Source organism: Mauremys mutica, chromosome 8 (assembly GCF_020497125.1).
Source record: "Mauremys mutica isolate MM-2020 ecotype Southern chromosome 8, ASM2049712v1, whole genome shotgun sequence".
In the NCBI taxonomy this organism is placed as follows: Eukaryota; Metazoa; Chordata; order Testudines; family Geoemydidae; genus Mauremys; species Mauremys mutica.
Genome location: NC_059079.1, coordinates 64773891 through 64800729, shown reverse-complemented (window position 1 = coordinate 64800729; position 26839 = coordinate 64773891). Strand labels below are relative to the sequence as shown.

The 26839-nt window shown below is 40.6% G+C and overlaps 1 protein-coding gene across 12 annotated transcripts in view; it reads right to left on the bottom strand.

The window, feature by feature from the left end:
- PRRC2C (proline rich coiled-coil 2C) overlaps positions 1-26839 on the bottom strand; it is a 133824-nt gene that overhangs the window by 14516 nt on the left and 92469 nt on the right. For 4 of the 12 annotated variants that reach the window (XM_045026663.1, XM_045026668.1, XM_045026670.1 and 1 more), the window contains exons 24-31: positions 25018-25119; positions 20095-20305; positions 18959-19162; positions 13540-13652; positions 10751-10887; positions 9065-9299; positions 8284-8391; positions 6034-6252 (exon numbers count right to left, since the gene is read on the bottom strand). In XM_045026663.1, the coding sequence (XP_044882598.1) occupies positions 6034-6252; positions 8284-8391; positions 9065-9299; positions 10751-10887; positions 13540-13652; positions 18959-19162; positions 20095-20305; positions 25018-25119 (1329 nt within the window). Of the gene's footprint in view, positions 1-6033; positions 6253-8268; positions 8392-9064; positions 9300-10750; positions 10888-13539; positions 13662-18958; positions 19163-20094; positions 20306-25017; positions 25120-26839 lie in introns of all 12 variants that reach the window. The other 8 variants (XM_045026659.1, XM_045026667.1, XM_045026660.1 and 5 more) reach the window with 5 other exon arrangements.

Genomic DNA, 26839 nt, shown 5'->3' with positions numbered 1-26839 from the left:
GGTCCCTTCCAACCCTGATATTCTATGAAAACGATCCTCACCTACAACAAAATGCAGGAACCTTCTGTAGGACGAGCGTATTGGTCAAGGACCAAAACCCAACCCACTGAATTTAGAGAAGGAATTATAGCTGCCAGAGAATCACGATCCTGAACTTCTGAGGCCTCACGAGTTGGTTTAGGAACCTTAGATCTAGAATTGGTCTCCACCCTCCGTTTTAATTTGGTACAAATAAATACCTCAATAGAAGCCTCTCCTCCATGCTGACTGGGGACAAGTTCTATTGCTCCTAAACAAAGAAGGGAGTTTATTTCCTGTCTGAACAGGGACTCATGAGAGGAGTCCATGAAGAGGGATGGAAAAGTGGAACGAGGAGGCTGAAGGTAACTAAAATGGATGGCGTAGCATGATGATATTTCCATCACCCATTTGCCGAAAGTGATACACCCCCATGCTGGTTGGAAATGGGAGAATCGGTCTCCAAATGAAGGAAGGTGGGCAAAACATTATAGTTGGCAAGCGCACAGAAGTGGGGGGCTTGAACCTTTGACCATCCCGTCAAAACGGACGCTGTGATAATGAAGGCTGCTGCGTAGACATCAGCTGAGTTAGAAGGTCTCTTTTTTTGGAAGCTGTCTCTTTCTAAGAGGTTCTTGTTGGTCTCTGAAACCCAGAAATCGCATCAGACCGGATCTTTGAGCTGTTCCTAATATACTAAATTTCCTTTTCTTTGCAGGTGTGTAGACACCTAATGAGTGTAACATGGCCCCACAATCCTTAAGGGTACGCAACGACTCATTGGTATTTTCTACAAACAGACAGAGTACTTTCCCTTTGATGGACTCAATCATATTCTGGACTTCTCTGGGGAAGCCAGATAGCTGTAAACCAGGAAGCCTTGATCATCACCACTGCTGTAGAGATAGAGTGGGTTGCACTATCTGCAGCATCCAGAGTTGCTTGAAGAGATGTTCAGGCCAGTAATTGTCCCTCAGCCACTGTGACCTGAAACTGGTCCCTTTGATTTGGCGGAAGTGTTCAATAAGCAATGCAAACTGTTCACAACTACATAAAATATACTTTGCCATCAGCACTGGGTAATTTACAATACACATCTGTAGGGCTGCCAATGAAAAGGATTTTCTCCTAAGCAGGTCTAGGTGCTTCTGGTCTCTGTCATACGGGGTGGACTTATAATGATGTTGCTTGCCCGGTTCATTAACTGCATCAACCACAGAGTTAGGTGGAGGGTGGGAAGAACAAGAGAGTGTCCTTAGTGGACACAATTTTTTTTTTTTTTAAATTGGCCCTTTTACACATTGCCAGTACTGTAGCCGGGACTTGCCAAATGATTTCCACAGTTTCCAGGAGAGCCTCGTTGATAGAAAAAGCAATTCTGGATGGTGTCACAGAGTACAGAGTATACAACATCTTGTGTTGGGATTATCTGTAGGGATTCTGCTACCTGCCTAACAAGATCATGGAACTGCTGAAAGTCATCTGCCATAGATGGAGCAGGAGGCACTACAGCTTCACCTGGAGAAGATGACAAAATGGTAGCTTAAGGAATGGCTTCTTCATCTGTTCTAGTTTCTTGGGCTTAAAATGTTTTCTCCTGTTGCTGGGGAGGAGAAGCTTGAGCCTCCCTACCATCCCAATAGGAGAAGGTTGGAGCCCTAGAAAACTGTCTGCAAGAAGCTGCCCAGGGATCCCAATCTGGCCACTGAGGACCACAAGGGGGAGGGAGTGGCATCCGGGGTTGTTCTCATCAGGAGTGGCGAGGTCCTTGAGTATCATCTCTACACCTCTAGGAAAGGGGGTACTGGAGGAATTCTTTGCCTCCACAGTACCAAGCCTCAAGGACGTCATCTCTGAGGACGTTGACCTAGTCAGGCAACAAGGTCTTTTTGAGGGGGGGTTTCTTGGGAGAGTAATTAGCGATCCTCTTCTTAGGATGTTTACAGGAGAACTGAGGATCTCTCTTTTCTGGAAGACTGCTGTGCCTAGGTCGAAGGGGCGCTAGACGCCACCAAAGAACAACATACAGGGGGGTGACCTGGCTCTGAAGCGGGGCAAAGGGAATGCTCCATCATCAGTAGTCAGAGTCTGGTTTCTTGGTTCTTCCAAGCCTTAGATTTGAGGGCTAAACATAGGTTAGAATTATGAGGGAAATGCAATTCTCCCAAGGCAGCAAAGGCACTTTGAGTGTCCACTGATGACTGGAATAGCCTCTCTACATGAGAGGCAAAGTTTAAACCCCAGTGACCGGGGTCATGCTCTTCCCAGAGAGGATTCCCCAGAGGAAAAGAATTTTTTTTTTTTAATATAAAAAAGCACCACTACAAACTAAGAACTAGCTAGCTAAATTGGGATAAACAAGCACAGCAAAAGCTGATGCAAACACCATGCATACATGCCAAGCTCCATCTCAGGCTGAAGGGGCTAAGAAGGGACTGAAGATGGTTTGCTTATACAGTCTGAGACAGCCTTGGTGTGAGGCCCGAGGATATCAAAAGCGCATGAGCGGGCTGAATGGACACTGCTAATGAAAATCTCCCATCGAAGGCATGTGGGGTACACAGGCACCTGAAGTGGAGCACCCATATGGACACTATTAGAAGAACGATTATTTGAAGTCACCGCACAGGATTTCCAACTCCAGAGTCTTCAGTTTGCTGTGTAGAAAAAAGGGATTCCTGACCTAGCTTAAGTTTTTGGCCTTCAGAATCTTAGTTGAGCACGACATTTTCCCATCTCTACTCAGGTACTGTACAGACCAACAGCCAGTATCCCGAGCATCTATATTCTAGTCAGAATTGTTCAAAAATGAAGATATCAAATAAGTCAGTGACGGAAATAAACCAGAAAAGTATGTACACGATCACATCTAAAAGGGTGAAGAAAACAGAGAAGCAACATGTCACCTCAACAGCAGAATCCCCAGACTCTGAGTGGAGCAATGGATAAATGTGAATCTTGTGAGATATCTTCAAAACAGCAGAATTACAAAGAGTATCTCTAAAAGGAAAATTATTATCAGCACTTCATTCCCAGGGCTGGGAACTGAACAGTCTGAGGGAGGTATCAGAATAAAGCCAGACAATCGCTACACGCAGTACGCACAGAAAAGCCTGGTCAATGTCTAACAGCAGGGCTAGAACGAGTTATTTTTGTACGCACAAATGTGAGGCACAAAACACAATAATAAATCTGTCATAGCTATTTCTAATACACCTGTTGCCATGGTACCCAACAAACAAGGGACCTATCAGTGCCTCTTTTTAAAAAAAAAAAATTAAAGTTTCAAAACCTGGCCAACTCTAAAATTAAAACACATTGGTATGGGTGGTGAGAGTTTGGGCACCCCTATTTGGGAAACAGGTTATGCAGCATGGGGAGTCCATATCAAGGCTCTTCCCTAGAAACTGAATCTTGGCAATTATTCTTTGTAAAGGTAAGCAGGAACTGTGCACAGCCTTGTGTACAGTAGGTCCTGGAGTAAAACAGATCCAAGCTGGCAACCAAGGCATCTCTTGCTCCGGACATAAAACGACGAGACAGATTCCGTCAGCTATTTAGACACTGCCTTTTAATAATGGCATTTATCAGGGTGCCAGTTGCAAATCAAAACAATGGGTGAACTTAAAACCTTTATTATGCTCCAAGCAAAAAAGTCTAAGACATTTTAATGCCAACTTTATGGAGGGTGATCGGTTTGAGGCATCAAAATATATTTTTTCAGTTATTTTAAAGTTGTTCTTAGAAATTCCAGGTAAACTTGACTCAAACATCTCACCTCTATAATTCTACTCATCAAGATCCCAAAGGTCAGGGAAAGGGCTCCTAGACTGGGACTGAGCCAGGTGCTCTGATTCTGAGTGATCATCTGTGCCTAGATTCCACCTGATGTGATCTACTATTGCTGTCTCCAGCAGGATTAAAAACTGTAAAATACTTTATACTGAGTACACTTCTCTGCATCTGCTGCAGAAATCACTAACTTATCAATGCCCTGGCACAGAATTGTTTTTCAGAGTCCAAGATCCCTTTTCAAAATGGCTATTTTTCTAGCTTTATAAAAAATACACCGCTACCTCGATATAATGCCACCCGATATAACACAAATTTAGATATAACGCGGTAAGCAGTGCTGGGGGGGTGGGGTTTGCAGGGCTGCACACTCTGGTGGATCAAAGCAAGTTCAATATAACACGGTTTCACCTACAGCACGGTAAAAATTTTTGGCTCCCAAGGACAGTGTTATATTGAGGTAGAGGTGTACCTTCAAACACAAACCATAGTCCTGCCTTTCTAGCACAAAGCCTCAAATCGTGGCTCTGAAGTTGTGAATTGCCCCTTTCATCATCCCTATGAGTTAAATCTAAAAATTAATTTACGTCAACTATTTCATTGCTGATCATTTTAGCAAAATCTCCAACTAATGTCCTTATGAACTGTGCCACATTCCTCCCCAGATGCCAAAAGCCCAAACTGTCCCCTATACAACTTCCAAAATGCCCCACCTTTCTTCCAGCAACTTCTAAAATGCAATTATGAATTGTAATACAAAAATGTGTGACATGTTGCCTCAGTAAACACAGAGCTCGGATCAGGAGCACTGCTACTAGAGATACTGGTGGAGATATAATTGAGGCCATCCTTATCTTCAGAATGTCTATGAGCTGCTGTTGTTTCTGGTGATACCAACTGCATAGGATGTGCAGTAGTAGTACCATCATCATAAGCTATACATCCCAGTGTGGATTTGTCAATTTTTTTTTTTAAATGGAATCTTATAACCCTCTCTCTAAAAGTGCAAAATTTCAAAAAGTTCAATGATGATTGTTGGGGGTGGAATAAATCTGGACAAGGAGAAGAAGTCTGGAGATAAATGTGAGAAGTGAGGGACATATGCTTGTTTTGTTAAATTATGTTTGCTGTTGAAGAAAAAAATCCAGAATACTTCACGTTGTTTTAGTTAAATATTTGTCAATTCCTCATAATCCCAATAGCCAAAATGTGAATTAGTGTGCTGATCATCTACTCTTAATTACTGAAACCCTTCTCCTCTCCTTCAAAGCTCCAGAGAATTCAACCTGACTACATATAAACTCATATCTTATCCCATAGCTCCTGACCCCTCTGATCTACCAATACCCCACACAATGCCCTCTTCGTCTGTTTCTGCCCACCTAATTGCCATTTTCTGCACTGTTCCCTATGTATGGAAATGCCCTCATCTGCCAAGCCATCATCATTTTATTAAAATCCCTCAAAGATGAGCTTCTTTCAAAATGCCACAAGAAGGAAGTTAATAATAAAAAACCTTGCCTGAGCCACCAAGATATACACAGGCTTGAAGTGCCCTACCTTCACATGCCTTTCCAATTGTTTGCTATCCTATCCCCTTTTTATCATACCATGACAAACTAAGTATCTATTATTTGTTTCCAGTAGCACCCACAATATGTACAAACACAAAAGGCTCTAACATTCACTAATTTCCTGTTGTAGACTGCATAGCCATTCATAATCTGCAAGGTTCATAACCATGGTCAGTGGAGGATAGTGTCAGACGGCTCCACAATGCTGGGCTTTTGTTTTGAGCCTTTTGTACAGAAAGGAAGCTTTCATCTGAATCACTTCAAGCCTGCCAGAGTGGAGGGGAAAAGAACAGAGCTTTCCAGGATCAGTGTACCTTGTTAAAGGGGGAAGGGATAGCTCAGTGGTTTGAGCATTGGCCTGCTAAACCCAGGGTTGAGAGTTCAATCCTTGAGGGGGCCATTTAGGGAACTGGGGTAAAAATCTGTCTGGGGACTGGTCCTGCTTTGAGCAGGGGATTGGACTAGATGACCTCCTGAGGTCCCTTCTAACCCTAGGATTCTATAAATGTTAAGATCATCTGGTCAGGGACCTCAGTTCTTAAAAAAAACCTGCCAACGTGCTCACAACACTGCTGGATGCTGTAAAAATGGTGTACATTAGTAATGGAACATTTTCATTATTGCACTCTAGGCTTAAATATGTAATTACCTTTCCAGTTGCAGCAATCATGCTGTGCTGAGTTCCTGCAGGGATCAATCCTCTGAAAGGCTGGCTTACTTGTGCAGGCCTACTCAGATTTTGAGCCTGAGCCTGTGGTGGGGCATGCTGCAGTGGAGGCTGTAGGGACTGGGGTAGAGCAATTAGTGGCTGTCCTGTGGATCCAAAGTTGGGCAAAGAAAGCTGTGAGCCTGGTAAAGGTACAGTCACCTGAAGACAATAAGGAAATATCAGTACCACAGTACAAGCTTAATTACTTAACTATATCAAGATAGCTTTGTCATTAAATTATATTCAGACTAAATTATATTTCAGATTAAATTATATTTCACTTAATTAGTGAAACTATCACCCAGAGGGATGCAGGCAAATAAATCTCTTAATTTGTTATGTAGAGATTTTATAATTAGTTCTTTCTTAATCCATTTGGATAGCTGAACTTCAGAAACAGTTACAAATGCATCCAATTACAGGTTGGATCCTAACTGTACTATCATTTCAACAGCACTTCACAGTAACAAAGTAAATTAAACTCAACTGATAATTACAAGATAGTTACAAAAATGGCAATTTTCCATCAAACAGCTCAAATGATCAAGCTGACTGCTGGCATCAAAGTTAGACTTTACTTGCCAAAGAGCACACAGAAATGGAGTTTTAAGGTTAAAAACATGAACAGTAGACTGTACTATCCAACCCCCTGACGACACCTTTTTGTATTAACAGGGGTCACCGTAACCAAATGTGCACACTAACTGCTGGATGGAAGTGATAAGGACTTGTAAAAAACAGTTACTTGACTGCATAATATTTTCATCTCCTAATCTGTTTGGTATGCTGCATAATCATGAACCCCTCTCCCACCACACACACACAAAAAACGTTTTGAGGGCCTCTAAAAGAATGATACAATATTCTCTATAATACAGTGAGTCAAGTTTAAAATCAAGATTTACTTTAAGCAGCATAATGTTGGTTACAAGTAGCTATTTCACCAGAACCTCTGAAAACATTAAACAAATACCCATAATTTTGACCTCCAAAGTCTTTCATTTGGAGGGGATATTAACTTTTTAGGATACTTCTAATCTACCAGATGATGGATTTTGCACTGGGTTTCAATAGGATTTAAAGTATTACTCAGTTTTTGGAGGTCTCCCTCATTCATACGGTTAATGTTTGACAGACTTGTCATAAAATAGCCAATTGTTTGCATATGTTACAAATAAGTGTTAGAAACATTTTATAAAATCTAAACCTTAAGTTGTCAAAACGTGAGCCACTGAATGGTACTAGATTTGCAAACATTACACAGTGCTTGCAAAAGACAAAATCAAAACAATTTTTTTCTAATATAATCTTAAATTCCTTGGAATATTCTGGCACCACTTAAACTTCAAAACTAGGTCGTGCTACAGAGCCACAGGATAAGACTAGATATACACAGGTAAGTATGACCAACAACTGCGTGCAAACTCAATCAACTTTGCATATTTGGGGTACACACATTGGTCCACCGGAAATGTGACTGGTCTTATAGGTTTCAGCTAGTCAGAGACAAGCCATAAGCCATCATTAGCAAACAGGCTATTTTGTTTGTCTGCTCTCTAAATGCTGTAATTACTTGGCTCTCTATGAAAGCGCTATGACCTCTGACTTGTTCCTATGAAAGACAGCAGATAATCGTATTACTTAACTGTTATGTAGGGTGTTGCTTCTACTATCACTAGAGCAGGGGTTCTCAAACTGGGGGTTGGGACCACTCTGGGGGTTGTGAGGTTAGTACATTGGGGGGAGGGGGGAAGAGGCTCACAAGCTGTCAGCCTCCACCCCAAACCGGCTTTTCTTCCAGCATTTATAACGGTGTTAAATATATTAAAAAGTGTTTTTAAATTTATACCGGGGGGGGGGGGGGGGAGGGGTTTGCACTCAGAGGTTTAGTATGTGAAAGGGGTCACCAGTACAAAAGTTTGAGAACCACTGCACTAGAGAGACAGGGGTGTAGGAACACTCTTTTGCCACTTAGACTTAAGTCATTAATATGCACTTGTATATCACTTGATTTTCTTGCAACTTGTGTGTCACTATGGTGGCTCTACTCTGCAAATTCTCAGCTCTAGATCATGATCTTAAAATCTTTATTTCCCTACGTTTAAGTATACAATGTCAGAAAAAAACAGTCCATAAAATTGATAATAAAAAAGAAATGCAATTTAGGAAATTTACCATGCCATAGTTTACCTGCTGAAGAGCACTGGGAGACTGAGCTGTATTATAGAAATTGCTCTGGCCAGGCTGTTGAACTTGTCCAGAATATAGACTTGAAGCCTGGGTGAGAGTAGCTCTGGCCTGGAAAGAATGAAAGATTGACAAATTGCAACAGGATACCATTAAATTACTATCAATAACCAGGATTACTAAATGTTAAGAGCATGGCAATTTATTCTGGATTTAAAGTCAGTTCAATTGCAAAATTGCTACAGCGTAAGAAGTTGGAAAATTAAACACATTTCAATTTGTGGTGAAGCCTCCATTTCTGTTTCAAACAATCCAAACACAGGACAGTGTCTTTATTGAAAAGTCAAGTCTTTATGTCTGTAAGTTTCAGAGGTATCCTTAAACTACATAGTTTGTTACAAGTGAATTGGAATGTTGGGGCACAAAACAGATTGCCTGGTAAAGATGAAGAAAAGGAACCATTAAGATTTCCTGTAATGTGGCATCAATGCTACCTAGATATTATAGAGATGGGCATATCAGAATACAGATAAAACACGGTATTACAAAGGTCTTGGGGTTTCATAAATTTCAGTTTAAATACAAATTTCAGTTAACAGATATGGATATTTGGCATCTCACCTATCCAAGATGGTTAGAGGCAGGTCTGAATAATATAGAGTCCAATACCTTAATACTATAAAATGCAGTGTAACAGAAAATTCCTCCAGCATTCTTTACATCCTATCATTATTTGCTCCAATAAGTGATACAGACCTCAACTTGGAAAAAAAAAAATTCTCACCTGGAGAAGATGAGTATCAATGAGCTGAGAGCCTCCTAGTCCTGAAGCTTGACCAAGCTGATGTTCATACAAGATGGGAATAGGCTGAGTGTTAGAAGTCTGTTGAAATGCAAGACTTGATTGTGCCTTGGCAAGTTCCTGGTGCTGCACTGTTGGGAAATTGTGTAAGGCTGTGCCAGACAGAACTACTGGCGATGGTTGAGACAGACCACTTTGCATAAAAGCTTGCTGTGATCTACAAAAGAATAAGTTGTATTAGGCTTTAGTTTGCATTACAGATGCAATATATGAGAAACTGCTTTTAAAATTTAAAATACAACATTCTTTTCATAACAGAACTAGACCTTTATTGGCATTAAAATCAGAGAGCTAGATATTCAAAATGGCTGCACACACAATCGATCCCACTGAAGACAGAGTGAGCTGCTGGGTACTGGTCCTGAATGTATTGTAAGTCAACTAAACTTCATATCTGAAAAAATATTTTGTAAGTTATTTTAATTTCTTTAGTACTGAAGTATATTAAACTATTTTAAATTACACAGAAGAAATGTTTAAATTAATTGCACTGCCACATGTGAGATTGGTCTGCTTCCAGTTCTTAGTCTTTGTCCTGTAGCATCAGGCAGAGGGAGGTACTACAGAGTTTAGTAGCAGCACCTGAGCATGAAAAAGTGTTTTGTTCTCTTGACCACAGATGACCTTAAGTACATTAATTCTTTGACTCCATAATACTTACCCGCTTAGTCACTGGGTATCAATGGGTATTTTTAACAATGAATGTTTGGTATTATCTGAGACATTGACTGCTGGGAACAAGGTCCTTAATATTTAAATTGATATTTGGTTTCCTTGCACATTCTCCCCATACTACTCATTTTGGGTTTTTACACAGGAATACAACAAAGCACTACCTAAAAGCCTCTCTCAGCCAGCAGTTAAAGATTAGAGCTGCTTTCTTAGCCCATCTGGAAAAATCTGCCTTAGTTTTAGGAACAGGAGGGAATCTCACTATTATGAGCAGCATAGGATCTGCAGAATAGGAGTTCTACTCCTGTGTATACGGGGCTCAACTCAGCTTCATTAAAGTCAATACAAAAGACTCTCAATGAAACGCTTAGGAGAGGCAGGAGACTGAGTTATGAATGAAAGGATTGTGGACACTGGATGTTAGTGTAATCTTTCAAATCTACTCTACAGAGTCTACAACCAGTAGCCACCATCTGATGCTGACCACAACAGCACCCAAAGTTCTTTTGATTAAACTATGTACGTGAAGGCTACCTCTTTCAATTTCCATGAAAGTTTTCAACAACATTCTGCTTGGCACAGAATTAATGACATTTTGAATATGTGGATTTTTTGAGAGGAGTAAAAAGGGTGAGAAAATAAAATGTATAATGAACTCTAGCTGGTAAGTTAACTAGGGAGAGACCACAGTATTTCTAACAAGTAGCAGGTTTTATATTTTTGTAGGTCATCAACTGGTCCCTAAGCTTTGTAGCTCATTTTAAGTCAGATCTCTATTACTGGATCTCAAGCCTGAATTCACAAACTAACAAGGATTTTAAGAGTTGCTATTAGGCTTCAATATTGGTCTGAAAAGGTGGGAGTGGTGAAAGAAAGAAATACTACAATGGACTGATCTCATTTGTTGCTTTTCCTTACTAAAGCAAAAACATTTACCTATATGGTTGTAAGGAGGAGTTGAACAATTCCTGAGCCTGGGAAACAGCAGGTGCTGCTCCTAAACTCAGTTGGGCTTGGTGTTGTCCTTGTAGAGGTGCATAGATGGGGATGGGAATCTGCTGAACTGAAGTGGGCTGTAATAAAAATAAATAATTAAATATCCAAGTGTAGAAACAGTCACATAAAAATCCTGGTAGCTGAAAATTGCCTAGTCCAAACCCTTAAGGGAAAAAATGCCTGTACCTAACGTGCAATGGGATTGATAAAGGAATTAAAAGAGACTAAAAAGTTGTTGCACTTTAAACACAAAGGTTATAATGTGAACGCATGACAACTTTCTAAACGGAAAGTTAACTTTACTGAAGAGTTGACAGATTTCCATTTCCAAATAAGCTTAGAAAGATATCACAGTTCACTTCTTACTGAGGCAATGAACATGGCTATTTAAAGTTAATGTCCATCTAAAATTTTGTTATGACCCAAACTTTACAGACATTTGATTCTGATGACCAACAATAAAACAGAAAAAAATCCCAACAATCATGCTCAAGAAATTCAGAACCATTATGAATGTGCAGTTGCTGTAATATAGTAGCAAATGAGAAGTCAGAGTGTATAATGATAGCTGAGCAATCTATCTTTACTATATTTATTAAATGTAGGCCTGTGGTGGGGCAGCTGCCCTGGGCTGCAACTGGAAAAGCTGGGCTGATTAAGGAAGCATCGATCAGGGCCCAGCTGGCCCTTATAACAGGGCAGTAGGCCAGGAGCTGGGAGGAGTCTCTCTCACTGGAGAGAGAAGGACCTGGCTGCCTGGGGGCTGAGCAGGGTACCTGAGGTGGATCAGTGCTGGGGAAGGGCAGAGGGAGCGGGAGAGCTCCAGCCTAGCAACTCCCCAGGCTGCAGGCCTTGGCAAAGCCCAAGCAGGTACTAGGGTTGCAAAGGTGCAGCCCAGGGTTAGGAAAGGCAGCAGGTCCAAACCTTCCTTGCCAATGATGAGTGGTTTATAGACTGCAGTCTGCCCCAGGGAGCGGGGGCTAGATGATCACTGGTAGCAGCCACTGAGGCAAGGTGAGGGATAGGGGGTTGGGGGCTTCCCTGGGAGGGGAGACCCAGAGATGGAGGGGTTACTGCTGCTGGGACAGAACCCTGACTTAGAGGGGCACCGGGGTCTGGGAGGGACACGGGGCCAGCGGCAGGCGAGACACAGGCCTGTAGGGGGCACTCTGTGCTGGAAGAGTTAATTCCCTAGACGACCAGCAGGAGGCTCTGCATGGGTGAGTCCTCGCCCCATAACAAGGCCATTCAGTTGTTACTTTTCACAAGTTACTTTTTAAATAATTGGCAAACGTTTTAGTCTATGGACTACATGCTGCATTCTTAATACTTGATCTTTATTACTCATACTCTGAGCAACTTTAGTCAGATATTCCATGTGACTTGTGCACTAATATTTTATAAACCACTGTAAGTCACTTGGACTTGATTCTCTCAGGCAGATGGATGGAGTACTTTAGAAAGTTAGCAGGAGATAAATCTAGGAGATCTAAAACACTTTTCAACCTTTTCCTTTACTCTCTTCTACAAGAGCTTTATATTTTTGGCCTATATGGGGATCTCAGATTTAAAAACACCTAGATTCCTTCCTGATAGAAACTGACCATCACAAACAAGATTTATTGACTATTTACAGCAGAGTTCACATTCAGTTTTCTTGTTACATACATGAGAATTACTGCATTCATGCGCATAGGTTTTCTTTGTGGAGAAAGCCGGTACACTTCCTTAACTAGTTCACTTATTAAACTTCCTCAGTACCAAACTTTTTGGCCATGGCTTTCAGGAACACTGTTCCATTATTGTGTAATAAGCAGTGTTCCATTATAAAAAATTAATAGTCCATAGAATAGGAACGCTAAGATAGTAGACAGACACAACAAGACCTAATGACTGGAAGTCAATTTAGAAGAATTCAAACCGGGAATAAGAACTTTTACAATGACAAGAGGGGAAATCAACCACTGGAACAAGTTACAAAAGGAGCTGGCTAATTTATCATCATCTGAATTCTTTAGAGAGAGGCTGGACCGCTTTCTAGATCGGGGAAGGCAACGTAAGGCAGATGTGCCGAAGGCGCCATGCGAGCTGTTTCAGTGGCACTCACACTGCCTGGGTCACACTGTCTGGGGGGGCTCTGCATTTTAACTTCATTTTAAATGAAGTTTCTTAAACAGTTTAAAAGCCTTATTTACTTTACATACAATAGTTTATTTCTATATTATAGACTTCTAGAAAGATCTAAAAACGTTAAAATGTATTACTGGCACACAAAACCTTAAATTACAGTGAATAAATGAAGACTCGGCACACCACTTCTGAAAGGTTGCCGACCCCTGTTCTAAATGATATGTTCTGATTCATCCACAAGTTACTGGACTCACTAGTATTCTTCCCTACTATTACATAAGCAAACAACATCCTCAACTGTGGGAAGAAAAACCATAGTGAGCACTTCTGGTGTGAACATAGACTCCTGTATGAAGCAATACATTTCTGAGAATACAGGCTTCTACTGGAATACTGCTATAAAGAAATCTTTGTTCACATGAGTGTTGACTGAAAGACCATAAAATGCTGTGTACATAGTCAAACTGAACTATGATAGATTGGGAATGCAATGTAATGCAATTTAGCATTTACAGATCTCTTCCCCCCTGCAACTATCAGCTCCACTCAAGTTATAACAGCTTTACAATGAAGGTCCAGTAAGATGAATCCTCAAATACCTGAGAAAGTCCTGGTTGAAAACCTTGCTGTTGAGCCAGGGAAGGTGGAGCTAGACGTGCATGTTGAGTGCTGAATAAGTGGCTTGTGTCCATGTAGAAAGCTGGGATCTGAGCTGCAGGACCTCAGGAAAATATGAAAATTAGTGTCTGAATTTAAAACATTTTCCTTCTGGGCAGATTTCCACATAGTGTTGGAACTGCAGCCAGAGAGGAAGTTTTCTATTTCATACTTACAAGTTAGATTAACTATTTGCCTGATTGTTAGCATTGGGGGTGGAGATTTGGAGTGGGAAGAGATTTTCACTAAGCTAGCGAACAGGAGAGTTTTGTGAGGGAGTTCTCCAGGTGAAGGAGGAGCAACTACACGACTCTTGGGGTGAGTCTGTTGTGTGTTTGCTCGCTTTAAGTTTATAGTGTGGTCTGTTTGGGGACTGTGTGCTGAGCCTAGCAGCTTGCTAAGCAAGGCTGAGAGCTTCCTAAGGAGGCTCTAGCCTGCCATCCTTGGATCCCTAATCCCTTCAGAATCCCTTGACAAGGGGGCAAAGTAACGGAAAACAGGGGTTTAAAAAGCCAGCTCATAAGTGACCGGAGGAGCTAGTGAACAAGAGCAAAAAATGGGAGTTTTACAAGGGAGTTTAGAGAGGGAACATGAAATCAAGATACACCTTATAAACATCCTCTAAACTTGGGCCAGTAAAGCTTGCTCCCCCACCGTCCCCAAACAAAACATAGGAAAAAACCATGCAAGAGTACAAAGAATACAGGCAGAAGTCCAGCAGCAGAGTGGGCTATCCAGTATATTGCCTTGAATGCAGCAGGTACGATTACCTGCATTATGGGCAAGTGGCATTGGCATGCATTTGATGTAAGCAGCTTCTGGCTCACAGAGATCAAGTACAGGCTCTTGAGACCAGAGTGGCTGAACTGGGGGATTGGATCATTAGAAATATTGATAGTTGGGCTTTTGATGGAAGAACTGCATGGTGAATTGCTTGCCGGATGTGAAGGTTGCAGATCTCTAGAGACATCTAGACAGATGTATGGGCAGTGCTGGGGAGGAGATGGTAGTCATGGTACATGTACATACCAGTGACATAGGGAAAGGTAGGAGAGAGGTCCTGGAGGCCACATTTAGGCCATGGTTGCATTCTCTGAAATTCTAGTTCTATGCCCAGGGCCAGTTAGGCAGAACTGTAGTGTCTCAATGTGTGGATGAAACAATAGTGTTAGGAGGAGGGATTCAGGCTTATTAGGAACAAGGGAACTTTTGCGGGAAAGGAAGAGCATATATAGGAAGGATGGGCTCCACCTAAACCAGAACAGAACCAGACTGCTGGCATGTGAAATTTAAGATTGTAGAGAATTTTCTAAACTAAGGGCTGGGTGAAAGCTGACAGGTACAAAGGAGCACACGATTCAGACAGACACATCCCTTAGAGGAGGATTTATTAAAGGGGATTTTGTATATCCCAGTAAAGAGGAGAGGACAGAAGTTGATAAAGGACAGGTAGGAGCTGAAAATAACAGTCAAATGAAAAAGACCCATTCAATTACACACCTTGAAGGCAAACACCTAAAAACTAACAAATTTTATAAGTGCTTGTACACAAATGCTAGAAGTCTAAATATTAAGATGGATGAACTTGACTACCTGATAGTAAGTGAGGATACGGACATAATACACACAGCAGAAACTTGCAGAACGATGATAATTAATGGGACATGGTAATACCAGGGGACAATATATATACAAATGACAGAGCAGGTTGGTGGGGGAGTGGCACTGTGTATGAAAGAAAGCAGGGTCAACTAGAGTAAAAAACGTCGGTGAATCAAACTGCACCATGCTTGAATAAATTCCATGCTTGAATAAGAAGAATATAGCAGTAGGAATATATTGCCAACCCCCTGTCCAGGATGGTGACAGTGACTATGAAATGCTAAGAGAGATTAGAGAGATTACAAAAACAGTAAACTGAGTAATAATGGTGGATTTCAACTATCCCCATATTGACTGGGAACACATCACTTCAGGATGGGATGCAGAGATAAAGTTTCTAGACACCATTAATGACTATTTCTTGGAGCAGCTAGTCCTGGAACCCACAAAGAGAGAGGCAATTTTTAATTTGGTCCCAAGTAGTACACAGGATCTGGTTCAAGAGGTGAATATAGCTGAACTGCTCAGAAAGAACAACCGTAATGTAATTAAATCTAACATCCTTATAGGGGGAAAAATACCAAGGAAACCAACCACAGTAGCATTTAACTTCCAAAAGGGGAACTACACCAAAATGAAGAGGCTAGTTACACAAACATTAAAAGGAACAGTCATAAGAGTGAAATGCCTGCAAGCTAAAAAAATTTAAAACACAATAGAGGCTCAAACTAAAGGTATACCTCAAATAAAAAAAAGTTAGAGGAACAAAAAATGCCACCATGGTTAAAAAACAGAGTAAAAGAGGTAGTTAGAGACAAAAAGATACCCTTTAAGAATTGGAAATCAAATCCTACTGAGGAAAACAAAGAACAAACTCTGGCAAGTCAAGTGTAAAAGTAAATAGGGCAGGGCAAAAAAGAATTTGAAGGGCAACTAGCAAGAGACTCAGACTATTAGCAAAATTTTTTGTTTAAGTTCATAAGCAGGAAGCCTGACATTCAGCTGGGCGGGTCACTGAACAACCAAGGTGCTAAAAGGGCACTCAAGGAAGACAAGCATGAGGGAGATTCCCACATCCAATTCTTTTTAGGTGACAAACCTGAGGAACTGTCCCTGATTGAGGCGTCCATAGAGGTAGTTTTGAAACAAACTGGTAAATCAAACAGTAATAAAGTCACCAGGACCAGATGGTAATTCACCCAAGAGTTCTCAAGGAACTCTCATGAAATTGCAGAACCACTAACTGCAGTATGCAACCTATTGCTTAAATCAGTCTTTGTATCAGATGACTGGAGGATGGCTAACGTGACACTGGTTTTTAAAAAAAGGCGCTAGAAGCAATCCTGGCAATTGCAGGCTGGTAAGCCTAACTTCAGTACCAGGTAAATTGGTTGTAACTATAGTAAACAGAATTATCAGACACACTGCTGAACAAAATCTGTTCGGGAAAAGTAACAGTTATTGTAAAGAGAAATCATGCCTCACCAATCTACCAGAATTCTTTGGAGGGGGGTAAAATAAACGTGGACGGGGCGATTCAGAGAGTATACTTAGACTATCAGAAAGGCTTTGACAAAGTCCCTCACCAAAGGCTCTTAAGCAAAGTACCCAGTTATGGGATGAGAAGGAAGGTCATGCCATAGATCAGACACTGGTTAAAAGATAGGAAACAAAGGGTCAATTTTCACAGTGGAAACTGGTAAATAGCAGGAGTCCCCCAAGAATCTGAACTGAGACTTTTGCTGTTCAACATATTCATAAATGACCGGAAAAAAGGTTAAACAGTGAGGTGGCAAAGTTTGCAGATGATACAAAATTACTCAAGATAGCTAAGTACAAAGCTGACTATGCAGAGTTACAAAGGGATCTCAAAAGTGGGTGACTCAGCAAGAAAATGGCAAAAGAAATTCAATGTTGATAAATACAAAGAAAAGCATTCCAGAAAACATTATCCCAACTATACATACAAAATGATGGGGTCTAAATTAGCTGTTACCACTCAAGAAATTTCTTTGAGTCATCGTGGATAGTTCTCAGAAAACGTCTGCTCAATATGCAGTCAAAAAAGCTGACAATGTTAGGAACCATTAGGAAAGGAATATACAGTAAGACAGAAAATATAATGCCACTATATAAATTCATTGTACTCCGCATCTTGAATACTGCATGCAGTTCTGGTCACTCATCTCAAAAAAGATATATTCGAACCAGAAAAAGTACAGAGAAGGGCAACAAAAAGGATTAGGGGTATGGAACAGTTTCCATAGGCTATGTCTACATTACCGTGGTAAGTCGACCTACACTAGACAACTCCAGCTATGTGAACAACATAGCTGGAGTTGACGTACCTTAGGTCGACTTACTGCAGGGGGTTGATGGGAGAAAATCTCCCGTCAACTTACCTTACTTTTCTCATTGGGGGTAAAGTACAGGGGTTGACTAGAGAGTGAACTGCAGTCTATTTGGCGGGTCTTTACCAGACCCACTAAATCGACCGCTGGTGGATTGATTTCAGAGCATCGATCCCTGCGGTAGTGTTGACCTGCCCATAGAAGGGGAGGGATTGTTCATCTTAAAAAAGAGAACCTGGGGGGAGGGAGGATAGGATAGAGGTCTATAAAACCATGAACGGCACGGAGAAAGTGAATAAGGAAGTGTTATTCACCCCTACCCATTGCACAAGAACCCAATGAAATAAACAAACAGAAGTACTTTTTCCCCACAACACACACAGTCAACCTGTGGAATTCATTTCCAGGAAACGTTGTGAAGGCCAAAGTGCAACTGTTTTAAAAAAATAATTAGAGAAGTTCTTGAAAGATAGGTCCATCAGTGGCTATTAGCCAAGATGGTCAGGAGGCAACCCCATGCTCTGGGTGTGTCACATAACCCCTGCCTTCCAGAAGCTGGACAACAAGGGATCGCTTGATAAATTGCCCTGTTCATTCTTCTGAAGCATCTGGCACCAGCCACTGCTCAGAAGACAGGACACTGGGCTAGATGGACCACTGGTCTGAACCACTATGGTATTCTTATGTACAAGTGGAAGGTGGGCCCCACCTGCCCTTTGAGCTTTTGCATATTTATAAATTGAGCATATACACCTTGACTCTCATGACATTTACTGGTATGGTAAATTCTGGGCAGACCTCTAAATGCCCTATTTTAGAACTAAGCATTGTGTGAAGAACATGTTAATTTATGCAATTTAAAGGAAAAAACCCCATGTAGTTTCTTTATAGTTAGAGAAAGGTATCACTGAAGAGAGAGAGACTGCTGCAATAGTTTATAAAATTAGATTAAAACCAGAGATGACTAAATTTAAAGAAATACAGATTTAAAATTAAAAAATGCAAAGCAGGTTAAAGAAAAAGGGATTAATACAAAGATACAATACGGAGAAGATACAAACTTGTTTTATTAGTGGAAGTTTCTTTTGAAGTATGTTGGTCAATGTAACACCATTCTATATCCATATTCTGCAGGGCTTGACCACAACATACACTAGTATTACCGTGTACATATAAGTAGGTATGTAACCTGCCCTCTAGTCATTCCGTTTTTGCTGCAGGTGGTAAAAATGGAACGTAGAGTATGTAATAACTTAGAAATACATCACTAACTTCAGAGATAATTTCATCTGAGTTGTACTATGTTTTTTTTTTTTTAATAAAGTCCTACCAACTTATTTTACTGAACTCCAAAGAAAACAAAGAACTAGCTACCACCTTTCCCTTTCAACCTCACAAACACTATTACCTGCTGCAGACTGAGACACATAGACCTGTGGACTCTGCTGCTGCTGGGCAATGAGGGATGGCATGCAGCTTAGCTGGGAGAAGTGACTGGCAGAAGCAAGGCTGTTTGTCTGCAACTGCTGTGGTTTCACTTTACAGATATTAGGAGGATCTGAGGTGGTTGTAGACTTTGTACTCAGTGAAGAGGTAGTGTATGTTCCAGCTCCTGGATTGGGGGAAAAAAACATGTATCAAACAGTTTATTTAAAATGATCATTCAAAAACTTATCTTTGAGTAGGTCTGATAAAACGTTGGAAGCATCAACTACCACAGGCAAGGGTGAACAATAAAAAAGTACTTATAGAGATGGCTGTGTGGCTGGGGTGCCAGAACCTTAATATTTCTTAAAACATGATTGCGCTTTCTGTTCCAGTTATCCAGAGAATATCAGTTTACCATAGTAAGAAACCTTCTTCAGTCACCTCAGCTGGGATTGGAGTACACATTCCCTTTAAAGGCCACATATGAGAAGATTTAATTGGATATCAAATTTTAAATTGTTTACCACTTTTGAAAGCTATAGTGGGAGTCGAACACTTTCCCACTAATGTTTGTGCGTAACAGTAGTGAAACCTGTGTTATCTGAAACTCTTGTGGGATACTCTCATATTATGTATGTTTGTATAGTGTCTACCACAAAGAGGCCTCAGTCAGCACTACTGAAAAAAAAAATCTGGAGATTTTCAGACAACTATGGGAACTGAGTAGCTGCCACAGCTACTGGTTTCCCCAAGGTCAGCAGCATGAAGACTACAAGGAGGGGAAGAGCAGCTATATTATACACAAAAAATTCTGTGCAGCCAGCTGAAGATGAAGGTGGGTAAGAGGAGCTTCCTAAACGGTATCTTCCAGATCTACCCTACTGGAAAAGGGAAACAAGAAAACCCCCTCTCCCGAGCTGGCTATGCAGTAAAATAAGGGAAATATCAGACTTCCCGATAAAAGGATTTTAGTAAATTGTAGCTTGCACCGAACAGACTAGAACCCAATATCTAATCTCAAAGAAAGCGATGAGGTTGGCATGATCAAAGGGTAACACAAGTAAACTGGATAAAGGGGGTGATGCAACACATAATACGCAATGTAAAGAGTTATACCTGATAATGAAGTTGTAGGTGTAACTGATGCCACAGGAATAGGAGGCATTGATGCACTTGAGAAAGAGCTGTAAGTGCCACTACTTGGTCCACTGCTACTGCTACTGCTTCCACTGTTACCTCCAGTTATGGGAGATGCCGTTGAGGTTATTGGAGAACTCTTTTCCCCCACATTTGGAGAATTCTCCCATGCTTTACGTGCAGACTCCATCTATTTAGGGAAAAAAAGGAAGTTTTTTCTTTTTTTAAAAGAGAAACAGGTTAGCTATTTAGAACATTTTATCTTTTCGGTTAGTCCTTCAGTTTACAAGGAAGTACAGGCTACCTGCGAGCCTCCTTGCTTAACATTTGATTATTATGATTGCACAATGCTATGTGTTCATGCAAAAAACCTATAGCCCTAAGTGGGAGCTTCCAAATAGCTCCAACTGACAAAGTAATCAACCATTTTAAATTTTCAGTGTCCAAGATTAAATTTGCTCACATTGACTTGTCTTCCTCCCCTCCCCATGAGGGGAGTGGGAGTAAGGGAAATATATTGTTTCATACATGCTTAAAATACCATAAAAATAGGTTCTAAAATAAAAACATTAAATTGCTTTAAAATTAAATGGTTTCGATAAGTCATTGGTGCAAAAAGGTAAGAAAGCGTTTCTGAGATTGGACATAGCTGATGCATGTTTCAATGAAAAATGTCACAACCACAGAAGCACAAGTTTCTGTCTTCAGTATGATCCGTAACCATTTAAGGGAGAACAGAAATATCATTTTTGTCAAAACGGCATATTTGAATACAATGTCCATTTTATTTTGTAATTTTAACATAGGACTACACATAACTAGTATGTTTGTTTGGCTGCATATTTTAAAACCTTAAAAAAATAATTTGGAGCTGAAACTGTACCAAATATAAGTGTCTCATGCCCACTGCTCATGTTAGAGGAAAAAATACACACACAAAAGGTCAAATCCTATGATTACAGAAAGTAGATGTATGTAATCTTGCATAGCAACAAATATAGTCAGGGTCAAACATGCTTTTGAAGTGTTTAGAAAAACATATGTATTTCTAAGCTGTCCCACAAACTGATCTAAACAACCTAGTGGTTGACTGGAGCACCCCCCCCACGCAAAAAAAAAAAAAATCAAAAAAAAAATCAAGATTTAGCACTATTATAATTTAACAGCAAACCTTTGAATTCCATGCACTAATTCTATGGAGAATATTGAGCGAGTATGTTAAACTGACAAAGGGAAGGAAATTTTACTATAATTTTTCAAATTAGATATGCCACAATTTTAAATCACAATTATGGTCCATGAAGTTCTACAATGACAAGCGCCCACATATTTAATGTTGAAGTTTAGCCATTGGAGACTATGGGTTCCATGCTGCAATTCTTCATTTATCAGATTACAAACTTTTGGGGGCAGGAACTATTTTCATTTGGTGCCTCGTTCAGAACCAAACTCATTCAGTGCTGAAAATGCACAAGTCTGATCAGAATGGCCTAGTCACTTGAACTGAGATGTAGCACTTCTTGCTGGACAAGTAGTCTCTGATGGCCACATCTCCGATTAAAACGGAGCATGGCTGCAACTACTTCATTTTACGGAAATTAGGTCCGCATGTCCCTAATTTAAGTTATTTGTCTATACATCATAGAAAATGATGGAAAAACCAATATAATTTGTATTTAATTTCCAATATTGAAGTGTAAAAAGGTATCAGACAGGAGGAACTATTTCAAGTTTCTTTTCCCTCCACACAAGTGCTTTTACACACTTCATAGAAAATATGTGACTTAACTACTTCCCTTTTTGGGACAGATTCCTCCCACAAACACATGCACTGAGGCTGAGCCTCTTCTAATAAATATATCAGATGTGGGCCAGATTTGTCCACATCCCCTTCCACCCTCACACCAGATGAGTATTTCCCAAAACTGTAAGGAAACTATATTTTTAATAGTAAATTAAACTCCTTGAAGCATTCACATGTAGTGTTTTACATGGAGCAATCTTTGAGTTAGACTAAGACCTAGCACCTGCAGGTGTGGATGAGTGACACTTTGTTCCTTGATACCTCAGAGTTCAGTGCCTGGATCTTGTGGAACCTTTCCTGTAGGTAAGCCATTGTCCTACCCACATGCTATTTTGATCCTGAGGTAGACTATCTTCATAGGGAGAGCAGGGAGAACAAGTTTGTCACAAACCTGGTAAGAATAGATATATCTAAGACCGTAGATTCCTCAGCCAGGCTATATCACTATCATTACCTTTGTAAACACCATAGGGGAAGATGACAGACAGGTAGTTGTTTGGACTAATATTGGCAATTTCTGGAGACAAACTGAACGAGTGTCTGTGACAAGAGTCTGACCAGAATATGTAAATAAGCTTTTGCCAGGTCCATTGATGTTGGAAGGTCTCATGGAGTGGTTCCAGTGACAGCAGAAGCTACAGTCGCCATCCTGAATTTTGTCTTTTATCAATCCTATTCACCCTCTGGGACCAGATTGGTCCAGACTCCACCCAACCCTTTCTCCAACTATGAGGAGCATGCAGCAGAGTCCTGGCCAGCTTCCTTCTTTAGGCTTTGTTTCCCTAGCTGTAGGATTAGGGCTCCTGCAGAATGTTAAGTTTCTCATCACCTCTCAAGATCAGAGAAAGGATGAAGGGATGTGAAATTCCAGGGAATATCCATGCTACATCTCTCCCACATATCAAATGTTTCAAACATGGTTGGGAGAAAGAAGTTATCTCAATTCTAAGACCTCGGAGAAGCAGCAAGAGCATCCAGAATGATTTTACCTTCTCTCTCTGTTTTTTTAATCTTTGCGATTTTTCTCATCCGGGGGAAAGGGGGTGTGTTGGGTAGTGGGGGCATGGAAAAGACAACAGTCAACCCAAGGCCTCTCACCTGTTGATTTTGTTTGGGCCTTGGACCACTCAAGTGCTCCAGGGTCTCAGCATTCAGAAATCAACAAATGATTGCAGAGGAAGCAAGAGAAAACTTCCCTAAGAAAAAAAAGTTTTTCTGTGAGCGAGGACAGAAAAACAGAGGCAGATTCCTTGCCAAATGAGTTGGTTACCCACTTAGAACATTTAGATGCAACCCTGGAATTTAGAAGTATGTTGAGCAGGGAAGGTTAAGAGGATTGTGGACTTCCCTGCCAAAGAGCCCTTGATCAGCAAAGGCCTGGCTAAGTCCTAACATGGCTGACCTGTCTTTGCCAAGGTGTCTCCTGAGAAATCTTGGCTGATGTGAGGGAAGCAGAGATCCCAACAAGCCTTCCACTTGGAGTATCTTTCCCTGGCAGAGTGAAGCCCAGAGAAAGGAGCAATTGTGGCAGAGTCCCGTCCCTCCCCCCCCGCCATCCCGTTTCTTCTGAGAGGATCTCCTTGCAGATAGAATGCTATGATAGGGGATGGAGGAACAAGAGAGGAGACTGGAGGGTTATATTCCATTCCAGAAGAAAAGCCTAGAAACTCTTGTTCCTCTAAGGGAGAAGGGTTGGAAGATAATGCTCAATGCTGCCCTCAAAGCAGTTTTTAAAAGCAAGGATTACATTCAATAGAATGGGAGAATAGCAGCAATGTTCTGTTTGGGTACCAGAGACTCTGGCATGAAGATGGTAGGGGCACGGTCAAGTCCTAGAGTATCCTGAAAAAGTATGAACTGACTTTGGTATTTGCAGGAAGAGATGCAAACCCTGAACGTCTGAGTAAAGGGCTAAATTACTCTCCCTTCTCTATCACCTCCCCAAATTAAAACCACTCTTCTGACCTCATCTTTTTTCTCTTAAAATAGACTAACATTTTTCCTGGCTGAGACACTTTAACCATATACAAACAAAAAGAGGGGAGGATAATTAACAGTAACTAGGGTTGCACCACTGGGTAGTGCTGTATTGTAATGATACAGACTATGAAAACTGGAAAGAAACTTTCATCCACCACAAAACCAGTTCAGTGAGAAATTCTCACTGGGAGTTGCATGAAAATTCCTTGAAAGCCAGTTAGCTATGCATCCAATCCTCTTTTGAGGGAGTTCTAGTTTGGACAACATTCTGCCTTCTGAAAATTAGAGGAAGTTGCAATGCTTTTACAAGTTCAGTGTATAAAAGCACTATCACATAGGTCATCTATGGCACTGGAAAGGATAGACTCGCCTAAAAATGCTGTAGCCGAAGGACAGAGACCAGCTTAATAATGTTAGTGAGTTATATAGCACACAATCCAAACCTTCCAAACATCAGACTACATACATGCCATAGACCAAATGCTCTCACATACTTGGCTCCACCCTGCACAATAAAGGAGCATGAAATGTCAACCACCACAAGTATAGCAAAGCACTTTTGTACTAGTTTATATGAGACAATAGCTGTTGACATAAAATAAAATAACTTACTGCCAACCTACTTTTCATTATTTACTACTCCAATCATCTAACTGTACAAGTCACACATCACTAATCAAAGGAAAAGAGCTAAGAAAGTCAAGTACTGCTTGCTGAAACCAATGCACTACTCGGTTTTTAAAAACCTGTACAACCATCAATCTGTAACCAGCTTGTTTTAAACAGACCTTTCCACCAATATGTCAAAATATGACAGGTTTCTGTCATGCGCAGCATGCCACAATATTTACACTCTTACATGTGTCTCCCTAGAATTAACTCTCAGGGTAGTGGGAGTCAAGATTGAGGCCAAGTGTTAATGCAAAATGGGGTTAAAGAGATTTATAATTTAATGCATCCCCTTTGATACACCCTTTTGTTTCAGCCATCTGTTTATATGCAAAAGCAGTTCAGAAGAGGAAACAAAGGAAGGCTCTAAAAAGGTTCACCAGCAAGTTCTCCATTATCTTTTTCCCTTGCATGCAAGAATATGACCCTTGGAGGGATGTGGTACATACCTTGAGGGTGAGGTCCACGGTAGCGGGAGAAACTGGAGTTAGGCTGGAGCTCTGTTGTAGAGTCTCCCTCCTAGGGAGGGGAAGGGTGTGGGGCAGGGGCACCTGAAAGGCAGGCAACACACATCACATTCTAACTAAGTCTACTACAAAAGCCCCTTAAGAGCACATGCTCAAGCGGTGCTAATAAATTAAATTTTCTTTGAGGCTTGAGCTTTTGGCAGGGATGTTTTGACAAACTAGGATGAAAATTTGGAGGGGAAAGGTTATTTAATATGTGTTCATGTAATACCAGTCATCTCTGAGAGTGACTTCAGGCTTATTTGTCCATGCACCAATGTTTTCTGTATAATCAAATGTCATTTAGCTCTTTGGGGATTTAGCCCAACATTTATTTTTAGTTCAATGGGGTACAAAATTCTTCCACAATGAAGCCTGGCCGTATTAGGATCCAAACTCTGAGATGCAACTTCTTCAAAAACAAAACAAAACACTATGTTCTTCAAAGTCACAGGACCACAAAATAAGCAAAACTATACCTGGCAACTAATGCTTGCATATGGCTATTTCTAGTTTCCTTACTCTCTTTCAATAGGACTCTCATACAAAGGGCAAGTTTAGGAGAAAGAATGCAAATTTGACAAAATGCAATCAATTGTTGCACAAGAAAAAGCTAATGATGGATTTGCTCAAGTTCAAGTTCCTAAACACAAGATCTGAGAAAGTGTTGCTATAATCCTTGGTATAGTAATAGTCTCTTACTCCTGTCTATCACCAACTCTTAGTTTAGGTACAGAGCATATGGAGCTGCCACATAATGAGATTAATCTCAAAATACATGTACTGAAACTAGACAAAAGCACGAATCTGTTGTTGCTGGGAGACCATATTTCCTATGTGTGTATCCAACTCTACCAGGCAACAAGGCAATACACCAAGATCAGCAGGACCAAGGAATTAAAGACAAAGTATCGTATTTTGCCTATGATTTGAGTCTACCACTGACAAACAGCACACAAAAAAAAAAATCACAGCATTATGAACGGAAGAGGTGCACAGGAGTAGCTACAAACACCATTGCCACAAAAATGCATTAAAGGATGTTGCTATCACTAAATTCATTTAATAGGAATAAAGTTTATTTTAAATTATAAGCTCTCTCAGGAGACATGTAGGAGTAGGCCCGGTCACAATTCCCGCAAATCCAGTCAACTCTGAGCTAGTTATATTTGCATTGCTCAAAATAGCAGCATCACAAGATTCAGGTTCCTACTCTTGACAGAGACCCACCAAGTTCAAGATACATTTGAAGTCACTATGAGTTGTACACTAATTAGTACTCTCTCTCACCATACAAGAAAAACTAATACAGACAACAAATCCACAAAGCCAGGATTGCTGGCTTTGTGAGAAGTACTTCAAGCATTATGATTGAATGCTGCTGTCTACTTTAAACACTCCACTAAGCTGATTCCCTCACATTTGATAGCCACAATTAATTTCAGGAACCAGATCAAAATAATTTCTTAAAAACAAGTCTTTTGGTGACTTTCTTTAGCCTAGCTTACAGACTTCATCTCTAACTTCTAGTACAGGCCTCTTCTTTCCCTTAATCTCACAAATGCTGTTGAGGGTAACTTCTCTGTAATTCCTGCTATCTGGAATTGTCTTCCTGAATCTTGACCATCTCTTTTCAAATATCCTCTAAAAATATCTTTCCTTTACATAGGCTTCCAAATTTTTTGTTGTTTAAAAACAAGAAACACCATGTAACACAAAGAACTCAGACAGGCACTAACCAAACTGAAGTGTTTTTTTGTTTTTT